Source organism: Hemitrygon akajei, chromosome 4 (genome assembly GCF_048418815.1).
Source record: "Hemitrygon akajei chromosome 4, sHemAka1.3, whole genome shotgun sequence".
NCBI classification, from domain to species: Eukaryota; Metazoa; Chordata; class Chondrichthyes; order Myliobatiformes; family Dasyatidae; genus Hemitrygon; species Hemitrygon akajei.
In genome coordinates this window covers 105,805,218-105,827,099 of record NC_133127.1, presented here as the reverse complement: position 1 = coordinate 105,827,099, position 21,882 = coordinate 105,805,218, and the positions used below count along the sequence as shown (strand labels likewise).

At 44.6% G+C, this 21,882-nt stretch overlaps 1 protein-coding gene across 1 annotated transcript; it reads right to left on the bottom strand.

The window, feature by feature from the left end:
- Window positions 1-337: 337 nt before the first annotated feature.
- On the bottom strand, window positions 338-7,125 carry LOC140726587 (uncharacterized). The gene is made up of 2 exons (XM_073043162.1): window positions 6,821-7,125; window positions 338-4,993 (listed from the first exon to the last, which is right to left on the bottom strand). The coding sequence occupies exon 2, from the start codon at window positions 4,582-4,584 to the stop codon at window positions 3,463-3,465; it is 1,122 nt and encodes a 373-aa protein (XP_072899263.1). The 5' UTR covers window positions 4,585-4,993; window positions 6,821-7,125; the 3' UTR covers window positions 338-3,462.
- Between the last annotated feature and the right edge of the window lie 14,757 nt (window positions 7,126-21,882).

The following is a 21,882-nucleotide window of genomic DNA, read 5'->3' as shown; positions in this document are numbered from 1 at the left end:
GCAAAGAAAATAAAAAGTAGTCCAAAATAGGGAAAACTTTTGACAAAATTTAGTTCAAGGCTTAAAAAATCCTTGCCAAACAGAGCTCAACAATGGCAATAAACACTTTCATCAATACTGACATTGACTTTTTTTTAAAATGAAAGTATCTTGGTCCCATTTCAATCAGTAAAATTTGCAAAGACAAATAAGAACTTTAGAAAAGACTATTTACACTCAAACCCACTTAGATTAACACTACATTGGACAGAATGAGGAACAGAAATAACACACATGAAAATTAAAATCACACAACAGATAAAACTTCTAATTGAATTGAATTGAATGGAATGGAAAGGACTGGAATGATCTTTATTGTCATTATACATAGGTACAATAAAACTCTGTTTGGCTTCCTCTCAGGCAATCAAACAAAGCAGTAGATAAAAACAAGACAGTAACAGAAGAATGGCATTAAATAGATAAGTAGCATAAAATAAGTTACAGCAGCACCAGAATGCCACAGTAATGCACAAAGTGCCATTAGTGCAAGTATTTGAGTCCTTGTGTGTGCTCACAGTTTCAGTCATTGTTCTGTGGGAGTGGTGTGATGGAGGCCACGGCTCTAGGGTAGAAGCTGTTCCTCAGTCTGTAAATTCTGGTTTTTAGTGTCCTGAACCTTTTGCTGGACGGAAGTGGGTCAAACAGGGCGTGGCCGGGGTGTGTGGTGTCTCTGGTTATATTTTCATCAAAAATCAACAGGATTCAGCACTCCATGTGTGTATATGCAATCGTGATAAGAAACACAGACCAGAAAACTTAAATGAACAGCCAACTCAGAAAAATAAATCATCATTATGGAAGAAAACATTAACTAGTGGAATGAGTATGACCCTCCATGGGAGACATCCCAATGATCTGAGCAGACAAGATGGTGACAAGGAAGCATCGAGCACCTGACTGAGAGTTGGAGACCTCTTCCCAGAAACAGAGGGGTTCCTTGCATAAATACAGGACAAGGTGGTTAACAAAAAGTAAGAAAAAAGTCAAAAATACATATAAATTACAAACAAACAATAAATGTGAGAGTAAGCATTCAGCACAGACTAGAAGGGCCGAAATGGCCTGTTTCCATGCTGTAATTATTATACGGTTATAAATGCAGAAAATGACGAGAGAAACCAGACACAATCCAACACATTCCAGGATCCTGCAACAGTTTAACTCAATCTGATTACTTACACAGGTACGATCAAGTGGCAAATATCATTCACCAAAATCTTGCTTTAAAATACAAACTGATTAATGTCCTCCATCACTTCATAAAGACAGCAGAAATTCAAGCCTGATCCAGTTTCAGAGACAAAATCTTACAAATTATATGATAATCAATACATTATTTCAGATAGGACAATCCATAATAACCATCCAGATATAATACAACAGGATATACAAGTAGGAACAACTCCCTCAATAGATGTAACCATTCCCAATACACACGTTCCTCGACCAGTGGAGCACCGCATCACAGGCATTGTTTGTGTCATCAGTCAGACAACATAATTATTTTCTCTGTCAACCAGTTTCCCAATGTTCCTACTCAGTCACGCCCCACTGCTGATTCTCTTCTCCTCATCATATGTTCTTACCCCGACCATCATCCAGAGCCCAAACACTGCCCTGTGTAGACGTGCCTCTGGTTTCTGACCCTGCTCCATTGAACATCCAACTAATGGTTTCCCATTCTACTTTCACTCCGTAGAGGACAGTGGTGTTTTCAGCAACCCTTTAAGAGCAGGGAAAATGACCCATAAAGTGGAAATGAGCCCTGAATAAGGAGGTTAACTCCCAGTGTCATTCTCCATCAGCCCAGAGATTTGAGGGGTGAAGAACATCTCAGACAGAACCGCAGTCAGCTCGACTTCTTCAGTCTGCAGAGAATTCAAGGGAAATCTCTTCACCCACAGAGTGGTGACTGTTTGGAACCTATCACCACAGGGAGAGTGAGAGGGGAACAACAGGGGAGGATTTAGAAGGACCATCATGGAACTCAATCACTGGCAGGGTCCAGCCGGCCTGAGTTGACTCTCTACCTTACACTTGGTATGTTCTAAATTCACCAAGTACCAGAGACAGAGGTTAAAATAGAACTGATTTATTTGTCTCAGGTCCAGAGTATTAAACTCCAGTCCCATTAAAGGTGAATATGCAGCAGAAGAAACTCCTCCCATGCCAAGTGACCAGGGTGCAGAACCGGGTGTGGTGAGCAGCAGCAATAATTGCAGAGTTCAGCCCCGACAGTCACTCTCGAAATTGCATTCAGCAACAGTGATGGACAAATATCCAGCATGCAACTTATTGAAACTTCCTTCCCAGTGTGAACCCGGTAGAGTGTCATAAGTGTAACATGCTGCAAAGCTTCACTGCTAATGTAATAGCCTCTCTACAACGTTTCACTGCTGAGGTAATGGTTTCTCTGTAGCAGTAATGCTTTGGTTACAACAAGAGATAACAGGGATTTGGAGTGCAAGACTATCCAATGACAGAAATGTTCTTTCTTGTGAGTCTGGAAGAGAAATTTTTCAAGTCAAGTCGTCACTTTTATTGTCATTTCAACCATAACTGCTGGTGCAGTACATAGTAAAAATGAGACGTTTTTCATTTTTGGTGGTGAGAGATGAGAAGACACGAATGGAGAGAGTGGGCCATTTTTCTTTCTTTTACTTTACTTCACAAACCCTATAGGCAAAGTAACAATTATAAAGCTCAATCGTTTAATCGCATATTGTGTATTCTTTGTTACTTCAAGTTACTGATTTGTAACAGGGGACACATCGCTCAGCATCCACCCAAACGAGATTTCTTAAGTTTGGTTGGGCTGGGCTATCACCCCCTATATTAACCATATAACAATTACAGCACGGAAACAGGCCATCTTGGCCTTTCTAGTCCATGCTAAACACTTACTCTCACCTAGTCCCACCTACCTGCACTCAGCCTTTCCTGTCCATATACCTATACAATTTTTTTTAAATGACAAAATTGAACCTGCCTCTACCACTTCTACTGGAAGCTTGTTCCACACAGCTGCCAGCTACCACTTTCTGAGTAAAGAAGTTGCCCCTCGTGTTACCCCTAAACTTTTGCCCCTTAACTCTCAACTTATGTCCTCTTGTTTGAATCTCCCCTACTCTCAATGGAAAAAGCCTATCCACGTCAACTTTATCTATCCCCCTCATAATTTCAAATACCTCTATCAAGTCCCCCTTCAACCTTCTATGCTCCAAAGAATAAAAACTTATCCTGTTCAACTTGTTAAGCAGCTAGCTGAAGCAAGAGTTACATAAGTTTAGATGAATGAGTGAATTGCTTCCCACATTCAGAACAGTTGAACGGCCTCTCCCCAGTGTGAACTCAAAGATGAACATTTGGTTGATTTGGCTGAGAGAAACTCTTCCCAAAGTCTGAGCAGGTGATCGGCCTCTACCCAGTGTGAACTCGCTGGTGTCTCTGTAGTTGTGATGAGCGAGTGAATCCCTTTCCACAGTCTGAGCAGATGAATGGCCGCTCCCCAATGTGAACTGACCGGTGTGCTTGTAGGTGGGATGACTGAGTGAATCCTTTCCCACAGTCTAAGCAGATGAATGGCCTCTCTCCAGTGTGAACTCGCTGATGTACCTTCAGTTTAGATGACTGAGTAAATCCCTTCCCACAGTCTGAGCAGGTGAATGGCTTCTCTGCAGTGTGAACTGACTGGTGTCTCATTACGTGAGATGATGTAGTGAATCCCTTCCCACAATCTGAGCAGGTGAACGGCCTCTCCCCAGTGTGAACTGATTGGTGTACCAGTAGGTCGGATGACTGAGTGAATCCCTTCCCACACTCTGAGCAGGTGAATGGCCTCTCTCCAGTGTGAACTTGCTGATGTACCTTCAGTTTAGATGAGCAAGTGAATCCCTTCCCACACACTGAGCAGATGAACGGCCATATTCCAGTGTGAAATCTCTGATGTTCCTTCAGTTTAGATGACCGAGTGAACCCCTTCCCACAGTCTGAGCAAGTGAACGGCCTCTCCCCAGTGTGAACTCTCTGATGTACCTTCAGTACAGATGACCGAGGGAATCCCATCCCACAGTCTGAGCAGGTGAACGGCCACTCCCCAGTGTGAACTGACTGGTGTGCCAGTAGGTCGGATGACCGAGTGAATCCCTTCCCGCAGTCTGAGCAGGTGAATGGCCTCTCCCCGGTGTGAACTCTCTGATGTACCTTCAGTTGAGATGACCGAGTGAATCCCTTACCGCAGTCCAAGCAGGTGAACGGCCTCTCCCCAGTGTGAACTCTCTGATGTACCTTCAGTTGAGATGACCGAGTGAATCCCTTCCCACAGTCTGAGCAGATGAACGGCCACTCCCCAGTGTGAACTGACTGGTGTGCCAGTAGGTCAGATGACTGAGTGAATCCTTTCCCACAGTCTGAGCAGGTGAACGGCCTCTCTCCAGTGTGAACTCTCTGATGTACCTTCAGTTGGGATGAGCAAGTGAATCCCTTCCCACAGTCCGAGCAGGTGAATGGCTGCTCCCCGGCGTGAACTTGCTGGTGAGCCATTAGGTCAGATGACTGAGTGAATCCTTCCCCACAAATTCAGCAGATGACCAACCTCTGCCCGGTGTGAACTGACTGGTGTATTCACAAGTGGGAAGACTGACTGAATCCCTTCTCACTCACAGAACAGGTGAATGGCCTTGCTGAGTGTGAATTTGCTGATGTGCCTTCAGATGAGATTACCGAGTGAATCCATTCCCACTGTTTGAGCAGATGAATAAAATTTTACTCCTGAGTAAAATGACGGGCCTGCCAATCAGTCAGATGATCAAGTGAATCCCTCCCCACAGTCCGAGTAGGAAGGATGATCGAGTGAATCCCTTGCTCCACTTCTTAAATATCTGGACAGAGACAGCAAAAACTGTGTGCTGTGTTCTAGATTCCCGTAGACAAATTCCTTGTCATTTTTAACCTGTAAAAAGATTTACAAAATCTATCAGTGGGTGTAGGACAACATTTCTGATGAGATCACTCGAGTTGTCAAGGTGTGATCTGGTATCACACTGTTACAGTCAAGTTCAACCCAAGTTGGAAAGAGAAATAATTTTCTAACTGGGCACAGTGCTGGTATCTGGAAAGACCATCAAATTCTCTGATGCTCTTCCTGTCTTAAATGAGCTCAGGACATGGAATTGTGATATTGTAGTCATTAATGAGTCTTTGCAGCAGCCAACAGTCTGAGGCATTCAGAGGATCAAAATATTCGAAGCACTGATATCTCTTGAAAACCAAGGTACCCAGCACCAGTTACCTTTCAACTTTTATTTTGGCAGGCACATACAAACCCTAACACCCTCAAAATTTCACTTCTGAAGGCCTCCCCACTTACAAGTACTCCTTTGCCAGAAAACATCCTGTCCCAATCCACACTTGTCAGATTCTTTCTGTTACCATCAAAATTAAACTTTCTTCAATTTAGATTCTCAACCCATGGTCCAGCCCTCTCTTCTTCCCTATTTACCTGGAATCTTATGTCATTACGATCACTAGATACAGAGTGTTCCAATACACTAATTTCTATCACTAATGCTGGATCATTTCCTAACAGCTTACTGCACACTTCTACATCAGGAATTCTACATCCTGATTAAGGGCACATTTGAAAAACTCTACCCCAAACTAGTCATTTTACAGTATGGGAGTCCCATTCAATATATGAGAAGTTAAAATCGCTTACTATATCGACCTTTTTTCCTCGGCATAGTCTGCAATCTCTACAAAGTTGTCCTCTAAATCCCTCAGCCTGTTGGGTGCAACCAAGTCCCAGTAATGGCTACAACATCTTAATTCCCTGTCCTAAGCTCATCTGGCTTTCCTGTGATGCTTCTTGCCTTGTGATATACACAGCTCAGCACATTCATCGCACCATGTGCAACCATTTGATTGCTGACTTTATCTGAGGTCTGAACAACATGTGTCTGGGTGCCAAGAAAGAAACCTCTCCCTCAATGTCATAAAGACAAGGGAACTGGTTGTGTACTACAGGAGGAATGGAGATAGGCTAACCTCTATTAACTGGGATCTGGGATTGAGAGAGTGAACAGCTTTAAGATCCTCGGCATAAACATTACTGAGGATCTCATGTGGTCCGTACATACCGGCTGTGTGGTATGTGGCCGTGCGCCTGTTTCATCTCAGATGGCTGAAGAAGTTTGGTATGGGTCCCAAATCCTAAGAACTTCCTACAGGGGCTCAATTGAGAGCATCCTGACTGGCTGCATCACTGCCAGGTATTGAAACTGTACTTGCTTTAATCGCAGGACTCTGCAGAGCAGACAGTGCATCTGTAGATGTGAACTTCCCACTGTTCAGGACATCTACAGACAGCTGTGTAAAATGTCCTGAAGGATCATTGAGGGATCCGAGTCACCCCAACCACAAACTGTTCCAGCTGCTACCATCCGGGAAAAAGAACCGCAACATAATGCCAGGACCAACAGGCTCCTGGACAGCTCCTTCCATCTGGCCAACAGACTGATTAATTCATTCTGATACATTTATATTTCTGTTATAATGACTGTCCTATGAACAAACTATTTATTATAAATTACTATAAATTACACATTGCACATTTAGATGGAGAAGTAATATAAAGATTTCCATTCCTCATGTATATGAATGATACAAGTCAATTCAATTCACCCACTATCTGTTCTGGCATTCTGACTCCAATCCCCTCTGCAACTTTAGTTTAACCATACACCCTCCCCCGCCACACACTAGCACAAGCAAGCCTTACCACTAGGATTTCCAGCATCTGCAGATTTTCTCTTGTTTGTGATTAGAGCAGGCGATTTTCTCAACTGGAGATGTAAAAGATTTTGTTCCTTTCTCCGAGTTCCTAATCCTTGCATTTAGACAGCTGGAGCTCAGCTCTGTTTGAGAGATCCATCGGTTCCAATTCCCTCATCAGCCGGAAGCTCCCCGGGGCCCGTGTACGGATTGTGGGGCTGAGAGAGAGGGACTGCCCCGGGATTACGGGCGACAGTGTCCGGCCTAACAGCTTTTTTGCTGTGTTGAAATAAATTCGCCAAGAGATCGTACTTAGGCCTTTTGTGTACTGCGCGCATGCGTGATATTCGCAGACGTCAACAACTTTGACGCCTGCGCATTTGGTCGGTGCTGCAGAGGCAGCGATATTTTATACGCACAGCTTTCTGGGTAATTAGGGTGCCATTAAAGAATTCTGCAAGCACCAGTTCCATGTCCATACCTCAGTTTATTCTGTGTAGAAAACTCAGCAGCTGTTTAACTAAGAAAGCGGCTCCCATAAACAATACAATTAATATCAGCAAACTTTTTTTACAAAAAAGTACAATCCTCTTACAAATGCAGATACAAAACACAAGAGATTCTGCATTTGCTAGAAATACAGACACACACACACAAAATGCTGGAGAAACTCCACAGTTCAGGCAACAACTAAGCAGACGAGTACACAGTGCAGGCGTGCTGAAGGGGCTTGGCCTAAACGTTGTCTATTTACTCCACTCCACATTTATAACCATATAACAATTACAGCATGGAAACAGGCCATCTCGGCCCTTCTAGTCCATGACCAACACTTACTCTCACAACACTTGCTGTCTGATCTGTTGATTTCCTCCAGTATTTTGCCGAAACTAACCACCCTTTTTCATTCCAGTTTCTAAATGTTTCTGATCTTTCATTTGTAGCCACATCCTGCTGGTCTGATTCCTCTTCCTCCTCCTCATAAACTCTAGGCCCCATCTCTTTCTGGAGCTGCGAAGCCTTGACTTAGGCTGGCAACTCTTTGGTTTCTGATTCAACTCCATCGAAGATTCACTCGCTAGTCTGCTATCAGACTTTAGAGGTGTATTGTAACAACCCAGCTGTCTGAGGCACAGTCCTTTGAAATTGGTGAAAATGACCCAAAACATTGAAAAGATCAGGGAAGAAGGAGTTTAACTAACTTCGTCCAGAGCCCTGAAGAATGTCAAAGCCACAGTGAGCTCATCGTCTTATTCAGCCCAGAGAATATCATGCAGGGAATTCATGCAGGTGTATAAGATGATGAGAGTCATTGATCGTGTGGATAGCCACAGGCTTTTTCCCAGGGCTGAAATGGCTAAAATGAGGGGGCAAAGGTTCAAGCTGTTTGGAAGTAAGTGCAGAGGAGATGACAGAGCAAAGTTTTTTTTAAATTAAAGAGTGGTGTGTGTGTGGATTGCACTGCCAGCGACGGTGGTAGAGTCGGATACAATAGGGTCTTTTAAGAGAATCTTAGATAGGTACATGGAGCTTAGAAAAATAGGTGACTATGTGGTAGGGTAATCCTAGGCAGTTTCTAGAGTAAGTTACATGGTCAACACAATATTGTGGGCCAAAGGGTCTGTAATATGCTGTAGATATCTGTGATTCTATGCAATTCAAGGGAAGTCTCCTATTTCACGGAGTGGTGACTAGTTGCAACCTGTCATCACAGGGAGAGTGAGAGGGGAACGACAGGGACGATTTTGATATACTGATATGGAACAGAAACATGGGCAGGGACCAGATGGGCCCAGTGGCCTCTCTAGTGTACATTGTGAGTGTGGTAAAGACAGTAAATACCTGAGACACGGGTTTGTTACAAACAGATTTATCTTTCACAGCTCCACAATATTAAAAACCAGTCTAATTTAAGGCTAGCATCAACAGAATGGATTACTCCAATGGTCAGTGACCAGTGTTCAGTCCTGGGTGTGACGAGCAGCCGCAAGAACTGCAGAATCTGACAGTAACAGTCCCTCATGAACCTGCAGCTGCCTTCAGACACCGTGATGGTTAAACATTTAACACAGAGCTGATTTGAACTTCCTTCCTGATGTGAAGTTGCTGGTGCTGCAGCAGCTGGGATGATTGAGTAAAATTCTTTGCTCATTCCGGACAGAAATGTGGCCTCTATCTATTGTGAACTCACCGGAGCATCACAAAGTGGGTTAACTGAATGAGTCTCTTCGTGTACACGGAGCAGGTGAATGGCCGCTTCCCAGTGTGAAGCTGTTGGTGTATCTGCGATGGTCGACTGAATCCCTTCCAAAATGAGTGCCAGTGAATGACATCTCACTGCTATCAACATCATGGCAAAGTATCCAATCAGATCATGGACATGGACACATGTTCAGGCTCTCCTTGTAGCGAGTGGGACACTGTCTTCTTCAGCATCTCCGCCTCCACATTCAATGATTGGTGGCAGTCAAGTGCTGGTGGACTGACAGATACAGTGGAACTAATGTGCTGTTGTGTTTGTGATTCCCATACACAAATCCTTTGACTTTTCTACACTGTTAAAAGTTTACAAAGCACGTCAGTGGGTGAAGGACAACATTTCAACTCAGATAATTTTAGTCTCCATGGTGCCTTCTGATAAAAATACTGTCAGAACTCAAAACAACTTGGAGGAACAAGACTTCATCTTCTAACTGGCTACAGTTCCGGCATCAGGCACAATATCAAACTCTCTGCTTTCCTCTCTGTATCAAAATGGATCATTCCTCCCCTTCATCAGTCTGTGACTTGCCTCAGTTTGTCTGTTTCCTTCGCATTCCGAGCATGCACCACACACCCACTAAGATCACGTTTTATTTACACGGCTGCAACCGGAGACTTTCTGATTATTATGTCCCTCCTGACATCTGACGGTGGTGAACTCAAGAGTCAGCAATGGTATTGAAACTCAGGAGTAGGTGATTAAGCTTTCTCGTTGGAGATCAATAAACTGCCAGTAGTCTGTGGCTGGGTGAGTGGGTTGTTTTCAGACTGGAAAAGGTAGTGTTTCAAGTACCCCAGAGATCACTTCCTGACCACAGTTGTTCACAGTTTAATGTCCTGGCGGAGGCAGTGAGATATGAGATGTCCCAGTCTACTGGTGACGCAGAAAGAGTGGAGTTCAGCGATGGGAGGATATTCACATGCAATTTCGTAGCTTTGCAATCAGTACATAGTGCAGTGCACTGTGGGGCTGCAGTGGCGGTTTCTGGTATCTGTGCACAGTCACTATGGGCTATGAGGATTTTGTGAATAAAGTGCCATTCTCCAATTTAGTATCTCAAGCTGTATATTTAAGTTGTATTTATGGCATTATGATAACTAGATACTATAGGCCTTCATGACCTCTCTATCCTTTCAATACTCGACTTCATTTGTAAATTTGGCCACAGGGCCATCAATACTGTCATCCGATGCATTGACATAGAACGTAAAAAGAAACATTGCCAACACAGACCCCTGTGGACCTCTGGGTTAGTAATCACAGGATTGCTGCCTGTGCCCCGAGCTAGTGATGAAAGAATAGCACGATCAGGCTTATTAATGTGTGGCTGAGAGACTTGTGTAGGGGCAGGGCTTCAGATTCCTGGATCATTGGGGCCTCTTCCGGGGGAGTACGACCGGTACAAAAAGGATGAGTTACCCTTGAACCCAAAGGGGTCCAATATCCTAGTGGGCACATTTAATAAAGATGTTAATGAGGGCTTGAACAAATTTGGCAGGGGGATGGGATTCAGAGTGATTGGGCTAAGGAAGGGTAAAACAAAGATAGCGTGCAACAGAGATGATAGAAAGAACAGGCAGGAGATAAAGCTTAATCAAAGCCAGTGGTGTGAGTTACAGGGCAACGGAGTCATGGTGCAATTAAAACAGAATGCAACAAATCCTGGAGTGAGAGTGTTGTATTTGAATGCACAATAAAATGGATGATCTTGAACTTTAGCTACAGATTGACAAGTATGACGTTGTGGCCATCTCTGAAACTTGACTAAAGGATGGCTGCCATTGGGAGCTGAATGTCCAAGGATATAAGGTGTATCTGAAAGATAGGTTGGTAGGCAAAGGAAGTGGTGAGGTCTGCGTACAAGAAATAATATTAAATCATTAGAAAGAGATGACATAGGATTGGAAGGTGTAGAGTATCTATGGGTTGAATTAAGAAATGGCAAGGGTAAAAGGACCCTGACAGTTGTATACAGGCCTACAAACAGCAGCAGGGATGTGGATTGCAAATTTAGCACGAGATGGAAAAGGCACGTCAGAAAGGCAATGTCATGATAATTGTTGGGGATTTTAACAAGAAAGTGGTTTTGGAAAACCAGGTCAGTACTGGAGAGAATTTGTAGAATGTCTAAAAGATGGCTTTTTAGAACAGCTTGTTGTTGAGCCCACAAGGAGATTGCCTGTGCTGGAATGGGAGTTGTGCAATGATCCAGAGGTGATAAGGGAGCAAACACGAGGAAATCTGCAGATGCTGGAAATTCAAACAACACACACAAAATGCTGGTGGAACACAGCAGGTCTGGCAGCATCTATAGGGAGAAGTGCTGTCGATGTTTCGGGCCGAGACCCTTCGTCAGGACTAACTGAAAGGAAATATACTAATAGATTTGAAAGTAGGAGGGGAAGGGAGAAATGCGAAATTATAGGAGAAGACCGGAGGGGGTGGGATGAAGCTAAGAGCCGGAAAGGTGATTGGCAAAAGTGATACAGAGCTGGAGAAGGGAAAGGATCATGGGACAGGAGGCCTAGGGAGAAATAAAGGGGGAGGGGAGCACCAGAGAGAGATGGAGAACAGGCAGAGTGATGGGCAGAGAGAGAGAAAAATACAAACAACTAAATATGTCAGGGATGGGGTAAGAAAGGGAGGAGGGGTATTGACGGAATGTTCATGCCATCAGGTTGGAGGCTACCCAGCTAGTATATAAGGTTTTGTTCCTCCAACCTGAGTGTGGCTTCATCTTGACAGTAGAGGAGGCCATTGATAGACATATCAGAATCTCAGGAACGATCGGCTTTATGTATGAGGAGCATTTGATGGTTCTGAACCTGTGCTCAGTGGAGTTCAGTGGGACGGTGGGGGTGGTGGGCAGACGTATAGTTAAGTAAGCCTACCAAATGCCGAAAAGCCTGGATACAGTGGACATGGAGAGGATCTGTCCATTAGACAGAGAGTCTGTGAGCTGACAGCACATTCTCAGAACAAAGATGCTCCCCTTTAAAACTGAGATGAGAAAAAAATTTTGGCCGAAAATATCTGATCTCTGGAATTTGTTGCTGCAGAGGTTGATTGGAGCTGCCATTTGGGTATATTTATGACAGAGATTAATATATTCATGTTTGCAAAGTAGTTTCAGGGTTACAGAAGGAAGGCAGGAATATGGTGTTGGAATAAAAATCAGCCATGGTTGAGTGGTGGGGCAGACCAGATGGATCAAATCACCTAATTCTGTTCCTGTGTCTTATGTCTTACCATGACTGAATAATGGCACCTTCTTATCCAATATCGTTTTGTGACGTGTGAGGGACAATAGAGGATTGTTCACTGAGATCATTATATTTGCCTTCAACATTTAAATTTCAGTGAGTTTTGTTCTTAGAAACATGAAGCAGAAATATTTGGTTCTTCTTTTTATTGTTAATGCGCTTCATTATCTTTCATGGTAAAGTTAGAATGGCGGTGAGAGATTTATTGGAAGAAAATCCCCAACTGGAAGCAAACCACGACTGAAGACGATGGAACAGCAACAAGTGAACCAGCTCAAGGATTGAGAGCTTCAAGTGGAGAGAACCCATCTGACTCAGAAAATCCAGTGATTCAGTCAGGAGAAAGTTTGGTGACTCTCATTTACTCAAACACTGGTCCTTCAGACATTACATACCTGTACAAAGGAAGGTAGGAAATAGTTGGAGTGAGACTGAATGTGCCCAGAAGAACTAGTTATGCCTCTGTCAGACCCAGTTGCAATCACTCCAGGTCTGGTAATGTGCTTCCAGCAGCCCAGCCCTTTAAAACCACTCTCATTCTGTGGAAGTCGAATCCGGATAAAGTCACTCAGAGACTGAAAAAGTACAAACTCTCTATTCCAGGCTCCCGGGGCTTACTCAGTTAGTCGCTCAAACAGGAACAGTCTATGACTGTTCTCGCCCAATCCACTAACTGACCAACAATTCCCCTTACACCACAGATATAGCCATCCTGATACCTACATGTTACCGAACAAGACCACCATTTCAACGCTTCTGTGAACCTGTGTCAATCCTGCCCTACTTTCTTGATGCTGTCAAACTCCTTGGCAGTGTGCTCAGAGAGGGATGTAATGTTAGTAGAGTCATCAGGGAAAAAGGTGCAGCAGGTTCCCCCTTTCTCAGCTAGGATAAAATCTAAAGCCATACGATTCTGCAGGACTGTTTGCCGGATTACAATCATTTCAGTGGATATTTCTGTTACTTGGGCCTGTGTTTCTGTCAGGGCCCCTGCAGTATTGTGGCCAGCTCCTCAAGTGCTGTAGTCAAACTAATTATTTCTCGTGAATTCCTGGCTACTCCATAGGACAGAAAAGTGATCATCCAAAATCGCTCAGTCTCAGTTATTCCTCTCCGCTGCTGGGCATGTGCAAGTATGGCTAAGATGTATGTTTCCCAGTAGATGAAGTTCCATTTGGTGGGGGCCTGAGATACCATCCCTCAAAACACTGACAACCACAGTCATCTCTGACTGGAACATAGTTCCTCACCTCACTTCCCTGTGTGTTATTTGAGAAAGCCCAGGCTGAGAGTTCCTCACTCTGGTTGAGCAGGATTACTGACATTGGAATCATAGTTTTACCATGCTGCGGTATTTCGGCACAAACCCAGCAGGACCCTATTCTACCTGTTTGGCATAGGTGTGACAGAGAGACAGAAAGGTGTTAACATGAAGGCCCCTGGATGCTGGGGTGAGCCCTCTCAAAGACATAAACATGAACAGCACTATCAACCAATACATTTTCTTTCAGTCTGAGATAGTCCTTTTACTCATTTCCTTCAGTAACATGTTTGTAGTCTGTTCGATGTATCCACTGAGATTGTCTCTTCAGTTTCACAGCCATGGGAGTGGTCAGTAACACCGGATATGGTCCTCTCCACCGAGGTCTGAGTTTCCCTCGATCCCAGGTCTTCGTCAGGACAAAATTCCCAGGTTCTATGGTGGGATAATCACTCCTGTCTGCAGGGTAGTTCTCTTCCTTGTAGGTCTGTCATACCTGTGAATGTAATGCTTGGAAAATTTTGGTTAGTTGACATATATATTTCCCCATCTCTTACCCAGGGTATGCATCTCCAATTTTGCTGGTAGACTTCCTGGTGTTATGTATTCAGGCAACAATAAATATATGTGAGTTAGGCAAGGGTTTTTATAACAAATAACACGTTTATTAAACACTGAAAACAAACCCCCCAAAAGTAAACAAACACTAACGTAACCGGAAAACAGCTGTGGTGCGGCAGCTTAACAGTTCTTAAAGCGATGCAGCTCTAATAGTTCTTAAAGTGATGTTGCAAAAACAGTTGTTTAAAAGTGGTATGCCAAAAGTTCAAACTGCTCACAGTCCATTTAAAAGGAGAGACTTTTTAAGGCGATTTAAATTCTCTTCCACGTTGTTTTCCTGCAATCCCCGGCGTCGAACTCTTCCCACGAAGAATTTTATGAAACATAACAGCTTAAAGGCCTTTCCTTTATCACACTGTCCTCAATCTTCTGCTATCCTGCAGAGATTAACACGAGAACAGTCAACGAAATCCTTCCAAATGAGGATCACACAAGGTCGAACCCATTCCACCATCGAAATTCGATTCTCCTCGATCTTTAACTCCCGAACTCCTATCTTCACTCTCCACTAGCAGTATTGTAAAGAAACTGCTGGCAATGACCTTTTAAACTTTAGGCATTAGATAAAACTTCATTTTTCAACTAAACTGCATCATAACATTAAATCACGCAGTGGCATGAAGTCAGCTTGGCAAATCCAGCCACGAACTGCCCCTCCCCACAGGGAGGGGTCCTCCTCTTATACCCTGTAAAAAAAAACTGTCACATGACCTCTACTGGCGGGAAAATGACATCACTCCACCATCACAAGACCATTACCTCAAGTCCAGTATAGCTTCAACCCCAGTCACGTGACAAGGGTACCACTGTCACAAGTACGTAACACTGGGAGCAATGGTACTCAAGGTCTTGGTCCCCAGGATGTCCTCATGGGTCGTCCATAAATGATTTCAGCTGGTGACAACCCTGTTTTCCCCTGTGGGGTAACCCTCATGTGGAATAGGGCTAACGGTAAGACCTTCAACCAAGTCAGTTCAGTCTCCGCTGTTAGTTTGGCCAGTTTACTCTTCAGAGTGCCGTTGGCTCTTTCCATTATGCCAGCAGCCCATGGGTGGTGTACACAGTGAAATTGTTGCTTGATAGCTAGTTTGTTACATAGCTCTTCGTTTACTTTCGCCACAAAGTGTGGGCCATTGTCAGAGCTCAACATCTCTGGCAGGCTGCACCTGAGAGTTATTTCCCGTAATAATGTCTTCACAACGGTGATAGTAGTATTATTGGCAGTTGGAATAGCTTCAATCCAACTACTAAACACATTTATAATATCTAAGCAGTAGCTATAGCAATGTACTCTCAGCAATTCAATCAAATCAGCTTGCAGACATGGAAAAGGTCCACCTGTCAAGGGAGTCGTACCCGGTGTGCAGGGTAGAGGTTACCAACCATTCCCTCCTTTTCCAGGTGTGAACAATTATGTATACAATCGACCAATATTGGTAAAAACTGTGTAGGAACACAAACCTGATCCACTGGGGTGATCCAAAAACCTACGTCGGGGTCTTTCTGGCACCCCATCTGGGACCACAGTTTGTGCTCCTCCTCAGAGACGTCTCCCTGAAAAGTATGTACCTCCCGTGTGCCTGGCAAACCCGTTCTGCTTAAGTCACGGAAGGTTGCTTGACAGGAACCTGAGGGAACTACAACTACCGAGGATTATGCTGCGCTTTTTGCTGTCTTATCTGCTAAAGCATTGTCTTTAGCGACCCAGTTGGACGTGCAGGTGTGGGCTGCACATTTAATAATAGCCAAAACTCAAGTTAGCTGTAGAGCGGTGAGTAAGTTGTTTACAAAGGTGGCATCACGAATTGGGTGGCCAGAGGAAGTCGGGAATCCCCATGCTCCCAGAGAGCCCTGTAGTCATGTACAATTCCAAATGCATAACAGGAGTCTGTGTAAACATTCACACTTTTGTTTGTTGCTGGGATACAGGCAGGAGTCAGAGCAAACAGCTCAGCCTTCTGGGCGGAGACAGCTCCTTCAAAAGAGGCCTGCTCAATTACTTCACTGTCCATCACTATCTCACAGCCAGAACATTGGTCCCTTGCTGGATCCACAAAAGAGCTTCCATCCTCATAAAACTTGGGCTTGAGGGGGTATTGTGGAATCTGTCCTTCTTTCATGGTGATCTGGACAAGGGGGGACTGTTGGCCTGAAATTGCCCAGAGATGGGGTACAACGTCTTCAGTTCGGTCAATATTGAGAGTGTCTTAGCAGATGTCCCATCTTCACCTCAGACCCCTTCCAGTATCGGAGTTGGCACGTGGGCAAATCTTACCAGTCTCCCTCGGTGCTGGAGGCTTGTTTCATCAGGGAACTCTAGGCTCTTTGGCTTGAACCAGGGCAAATATTAACAGTGGTATGGGGAACCTTACCAAAGGAAAACTGTTGCCAAAGGAAATCTGGAACTTTGGCCAGTAATACATAGAACAATACAGCACAGTACAGGCCCTTCGGCCCACAATGTTGGGCCGACCCTTGAATCCTGCCTCCCATATAACCCTCCACCTTAAATTCCTCCATATACCTGTCTAGTAGTCTCCTAAATTTCACTAGTGTATCTGCATCCACCACTGACTCAGGCAGTGCATTTCATGCACCAACCACTCTCTGAGTAAAACACCTTCCTCTAATATCCCCCTTGAACTTTCTTCCCCTTACCTTAAAGCCATGTCCTCTTGTGTTGAGCAGCCATGCCCTGGGGAAGAGGCACTGGCTGTCCACTCTATCAATTCCTCTTAATATCTTGTATACTTCTATCATGTCTCCTCTCATTCTTCTTCTCTCCAGAGAGTAAAGCCCTAACTCCCTTAATCTCTGTCATAATGCATACTCTCTAAACCAGGCAGCATCCTGGTAAATCTCCTCTGTACCCTTTCCAATGCTTCCACATCCTTCCTATAGTGAGGCAACCAGAACTGGACACAGTACTCCAAGTACGACCTAACCAGAGATTTATAGAGCTGCATCATTACCCCACAACTCTTAAACTCCATCCCTCGACTTAAGAAAGCTACCACTCCATAAGATTTCTTCACTACACTATCTACTTGTGAGGTAACTTTCAAGGATCTGTGGACATGTACCCTCAAATCCCTCTGCTCCTCCATGCTCCCAAGTATCCTGCCATTTACTTTGCACTCTGCCTTGGAGATTGTCCTTCCAAAGTGTACCACCTCACACTTCTTCGGATTGAACTCCATCTGCCATTTTTCAGCCCACTTCTGCATCCTATCAATATCTCTCTGCAATCTTTGACAATCCTCAGCACTATCCACAATACCACCAACCTTTGTGTCATCTGCAAACTTGCCAACCCACCCTTCTACCCCCACATCCAGGTCGTTAATAAAAATCACGAGAAGTAGAGGTCCCAGAACCGATCTTTGTGGGACACCACTAGTCACAACCCTCCGACCTAAATGTACTCTCTCCACCACAACCCTCTACTTTCTGCAGGCAAGCCAATTCTGAATCAACCTGGCCAAACTTCCCTGGATCCCATGCCTTCTAACTTTCTGAATAAGCCTATCATGTGGTACCTTGTCAAATGCCTTACTAAAATCCATGCAGCTCACATCCACTGCACTAACCTCATCTATATGCCTGGTTACCTCCTCAAAGAACTCTATCAGGCTTGTTAGACACGATCTGCCCTTCATAAAGCCATGCTGACTGTCCCTGATCAGACCATGATTCTGTAAATGCCCATAGATTCTATTTCTAAGAATATTTTCTAACAGCTTTCCCACCACCATAGACATAAGGCGCACTGGTCTACAATTACCTGGACTATCCATACTACCTTTTTTGAACAAGGGGACAACATTCGCCTTCCTCCAATCCTCCGGTACCATTCCCGTGGACAATGAGGACTTAAAGATCCTAGCCAGAGGCTCAGCAATCTCTTCCCTCGCCTCATGGAGCAGCATGGAGAATTTTCCATCAGGCCCCGGGGACTTATCTGTCCTGATGTATTTTAACAACTCCAATACCTCCTCTCCCTTACTATCAACATGCTCCAGAACATCAACCTCACTCATGTTGTTCTCACCATCATCAAATTACCTCTCATTGGTGAATACTGAAGAAAAGTATTCATTGCTCACTTCCATAGCCTCCAGGCACATCTTCCCACCTTTATCTCTAATCGGTCCTATCTCCTCTCCTGTCAACCTTTTGTTCTTCACATAATTGAAGAATGCATTGGGGTTTTCCTTTACCCTGTTCAACAAGGCCTTCTCATGCCCCCTTCTTAAGCTCCTTTCTTGCTACCCTATATTCCTCAATAGAATCATCTGGTCCTTGCTTCCTAAACATCATGTATGCTGCCTTCTTCCATCTGACTAGATTCTCCACCTCACTTGTCACCCATGGTTCCTTCACCCTACCATTCTTTATCTTCCTCACCAGGACAATTTTATTCCTAACATCCTGCAAGAGATCCCTAAACATCGACCACATGTCCATCATACATTTCCCTGCAAAAACATCATCCCAATTCACACTTGCAAGTTCTAACCTTATAGCCTCATAATTTGCCCTTCCTCAATTAAAAATTTTCCTGTCCTCTCTGATTCTATCCTTTTCCACGATAATGTTAAAGGCCAGGGAGCGATGGTCACTGTCCCCCAGAGGCTCACCCACTGAGAGATCTGTGACCTGACCCAGTCTGTTACCTAATACTAGATCTAGTATGGCATTCCCCCTAGTCAGCTTGTCAACATACTGTGACAGGAATCCGTTCTGGACACACTTAACAAACTCTGCCCTGTCTAAACCATTCGAACTAATCAAGTGCCAATCAATATTAGGGAAGTTAAAGTCACCCATGATAATAATCCTGTTATTTTTGCACCTTTCCAAAATCTGCCTCCCAATCTGCTCCTCGGTATCTCTGCTGCTGCCAGCAGGCCTATAGAATACTCCCAATAGAGTAACTGCTCCCTTTGTGTTCCTAACTTCTACACATACTGACTCAAAAGAGGATCCTGCTACATTACCCACCCTTTCTGTAGCTGTAATAGTATCCCTGACCAGTAATACCACCCCTGCTCCCCTCCCCCCCCATCCCTTTTAAAGCATTGAAATCCAGGAATATTGAGAATCCATTTCTGCCCTGGTGTCAGCCAAGTCTCTGTAATGACCACCACATCATAATTCTAAGTATGTATCCAAGTTCTCAGTTCATCACCTTTGTTCCTGATGCTTCTTGCATTAAAGTACACACACTTTAGCCCTTGTACATTACTGCCTTTACACCCTTTGTTCTGTTTCTTTTTCCTCAAAGCCTCTTTATATGCTAGATCTGGCTTTACTCCATGCACTATACTTGTATCTTTTGCTTGACCTTTATCTTCCAACACCTCACAATCTGCTCTAACACTCTGGTTCCTCTCCCCCCGCAAATTTAGTTTAAATCCCCTAGAGCAGCACTAGCAAACCTTCTCGCAAGGATGTTAATCCCCCTCCAGTTCAGGTGCAAACCGTCCCGTCAGAACAGGTCCCACCTTCTCTGTAATAAGGTCCAATTGTCAATTCTCCAGAAACATGAAGCCCTCCCTCCTGCACCAATTCCTTAGCCACGTATTTAGCTGCATTATTTTCCTATTTATAGCCTCACTAGCATGTGGCACAGGTAGCAATACTGAGATTGCAGTCCAGGAGGTCCTGTCCTTCAACTTTGTATCTAACTCCCTAAATTCTCTTTGCAGGACCTCCTCCTTCTTCCTATCCACAACATTGGTCCCTACAGGGACCACAACATCTGGCTGATCACCCTCCCTCTTGAGAATACTGAGAACTCAATCCAAGATATCGCGAACCCTGGCACCAGGGAGGCAACAGACCATCCGGGATTCTCAATCTCTTCCACAGAATTTCTTATCTGTCCCCCTAACTATCAAATTCCAATCACTACTGCTCTCCTCTTTTCCCTCCTTCCCTTCTGAGCTGAGGGTCCAGTCTTGGTGCCAGAGATGCAACCACTGCAGCTTATCCCTGGTAGGTTGTCCCCACCAACAGTATTCATAACGGTATACTTATTATTGATGGGAATGGCCTCAGGGGTGCTCTGCTCATTTTGTCTATTCCCCTTCCCTCTCCTGACAGTCACCCAGCTACCTGCCTCCTGACTTTTAGGGGTGACTATCTCCCTGTAACTCCTGTTTATCTCTGCATCTGCCTCACGAATGATCTGAAGTTCATCCAGTTCCAGCTCCAATTTCCTAACTCAGTTTGACAGGAGCTGCAGCTGGATGCACCTTTTACAGGGGTAGTCATCAGGGTCAACTTTGCTCGCCCTGACTTCCCACATACTGCAAACGAAGCACTCGACTGCCCTAACTGCTGCCTCCATTACCTAATCCTAAAATAATTAGATTAATTAAAGGAGTTTATCGGGCCTTACCTCACTGGGAGCAAGCTCGTCCTCAGCCTCTGCTCACCGAAGCTTTTCGAGCCAAAGACTTCCTACTCTGCCTCCCACTACGCCGTCGCCCGCTCCTCCAATGCCCGCTGCGTTAATCTCGCTTTTTAAATTCTCCTGCTGCCTCACGGGCCAACTTTCACGCACTTGCGCAGTCGTGCCCGTTCAAACTGCCGAAGACATGACCCTCTCTTCCTTTAACCTCTCCAATCACCGTGACTGGGAGCTTCTGCCCCTCAAGGGGAGCATAATATTGGTTTTCCTCAGTTGAGCACCCTGTAGGGTCATAGCACAGAGTCACATGAGGGTCGGCCTCTGGCAGAAGGGGTTCAAATGCAGTGGATTCCAGATTAAGTGCTCAACACTGGGGTGTCAGAAGTTGGGTTGTTCGCTATTCCCAGGGTGATAACCTTGTCTGTGCATAGAATCTCTACCTCCAACAGGCAGAGCAAGTCTCTCCCTGGTAGATTACACACCCGACTAGTGGTGACTGTGACTGTGAATGAAACCTCACACTGGGTGAAACCTCACACTTACCCTGGAATTCCACCTGCAGTGGCTGGGTACATGAATACATACGTTCTATGCCTTCAAACCCAGACAGAGTGATTGTAGCATCTGATGGCTGGAATCCCTTGTCTGGTACTATTTCCTGATCGAGAGTGGTTGTGGTTGCCCCCATATCAATCATAAATGAAATTGGAATTCCAGTAAATTGCAATATTACATTGGGGTCTTCCTGATGGGTGGTACTCACGGTAGGGAGCATTCTTGCTTGTCAATTTCTAAACAGGTTGTTGACCCCTCCTGTTCCTTGATAGGTTTTTGTTCCCATTTCAGATCCCCAGATATAGCCTGCTCGCATCCTTCTTCCCGCTGAACATATTCACCTGTAACATTAGTTTCCTTTGGGGTTGATCAGGATTTGAAAGCTGGGTCCCAATGATATGTCAAAGCTCATCGCATTCGATTTCGGTCATTATCAGCCCAATCCATATTATTTGTTTTAATCATGTTTGCTAACTTAGTTGATAAGCATTGAAGCAGTAAGGCAGTCTCCATCATGACGCAGGAGATGCTTGGTTTCCTGCGGAAGTGCCGTAGCAGGCCACAAATCACTCCCAGTGGTCTGGTCCCGATTCCCCAGGCTTGGGTTTACATTCATGTACTTTAGTGATGTTTACAGGTTGCTGGAGAGCCCTATCCAAGGCTTGAACAATCTGGTCTGTCTGTTCAT

Bases quoted from the DNA above. Each gene is read 5' to 3' on its own strand.
- LOC140726587 (XM_073043162.1), bottom strand. From the start codon at position 4,584: ATGGCTCACCAGCAAGTTCACGCCGGGGAGCAGCCATTCACCTGCTCG.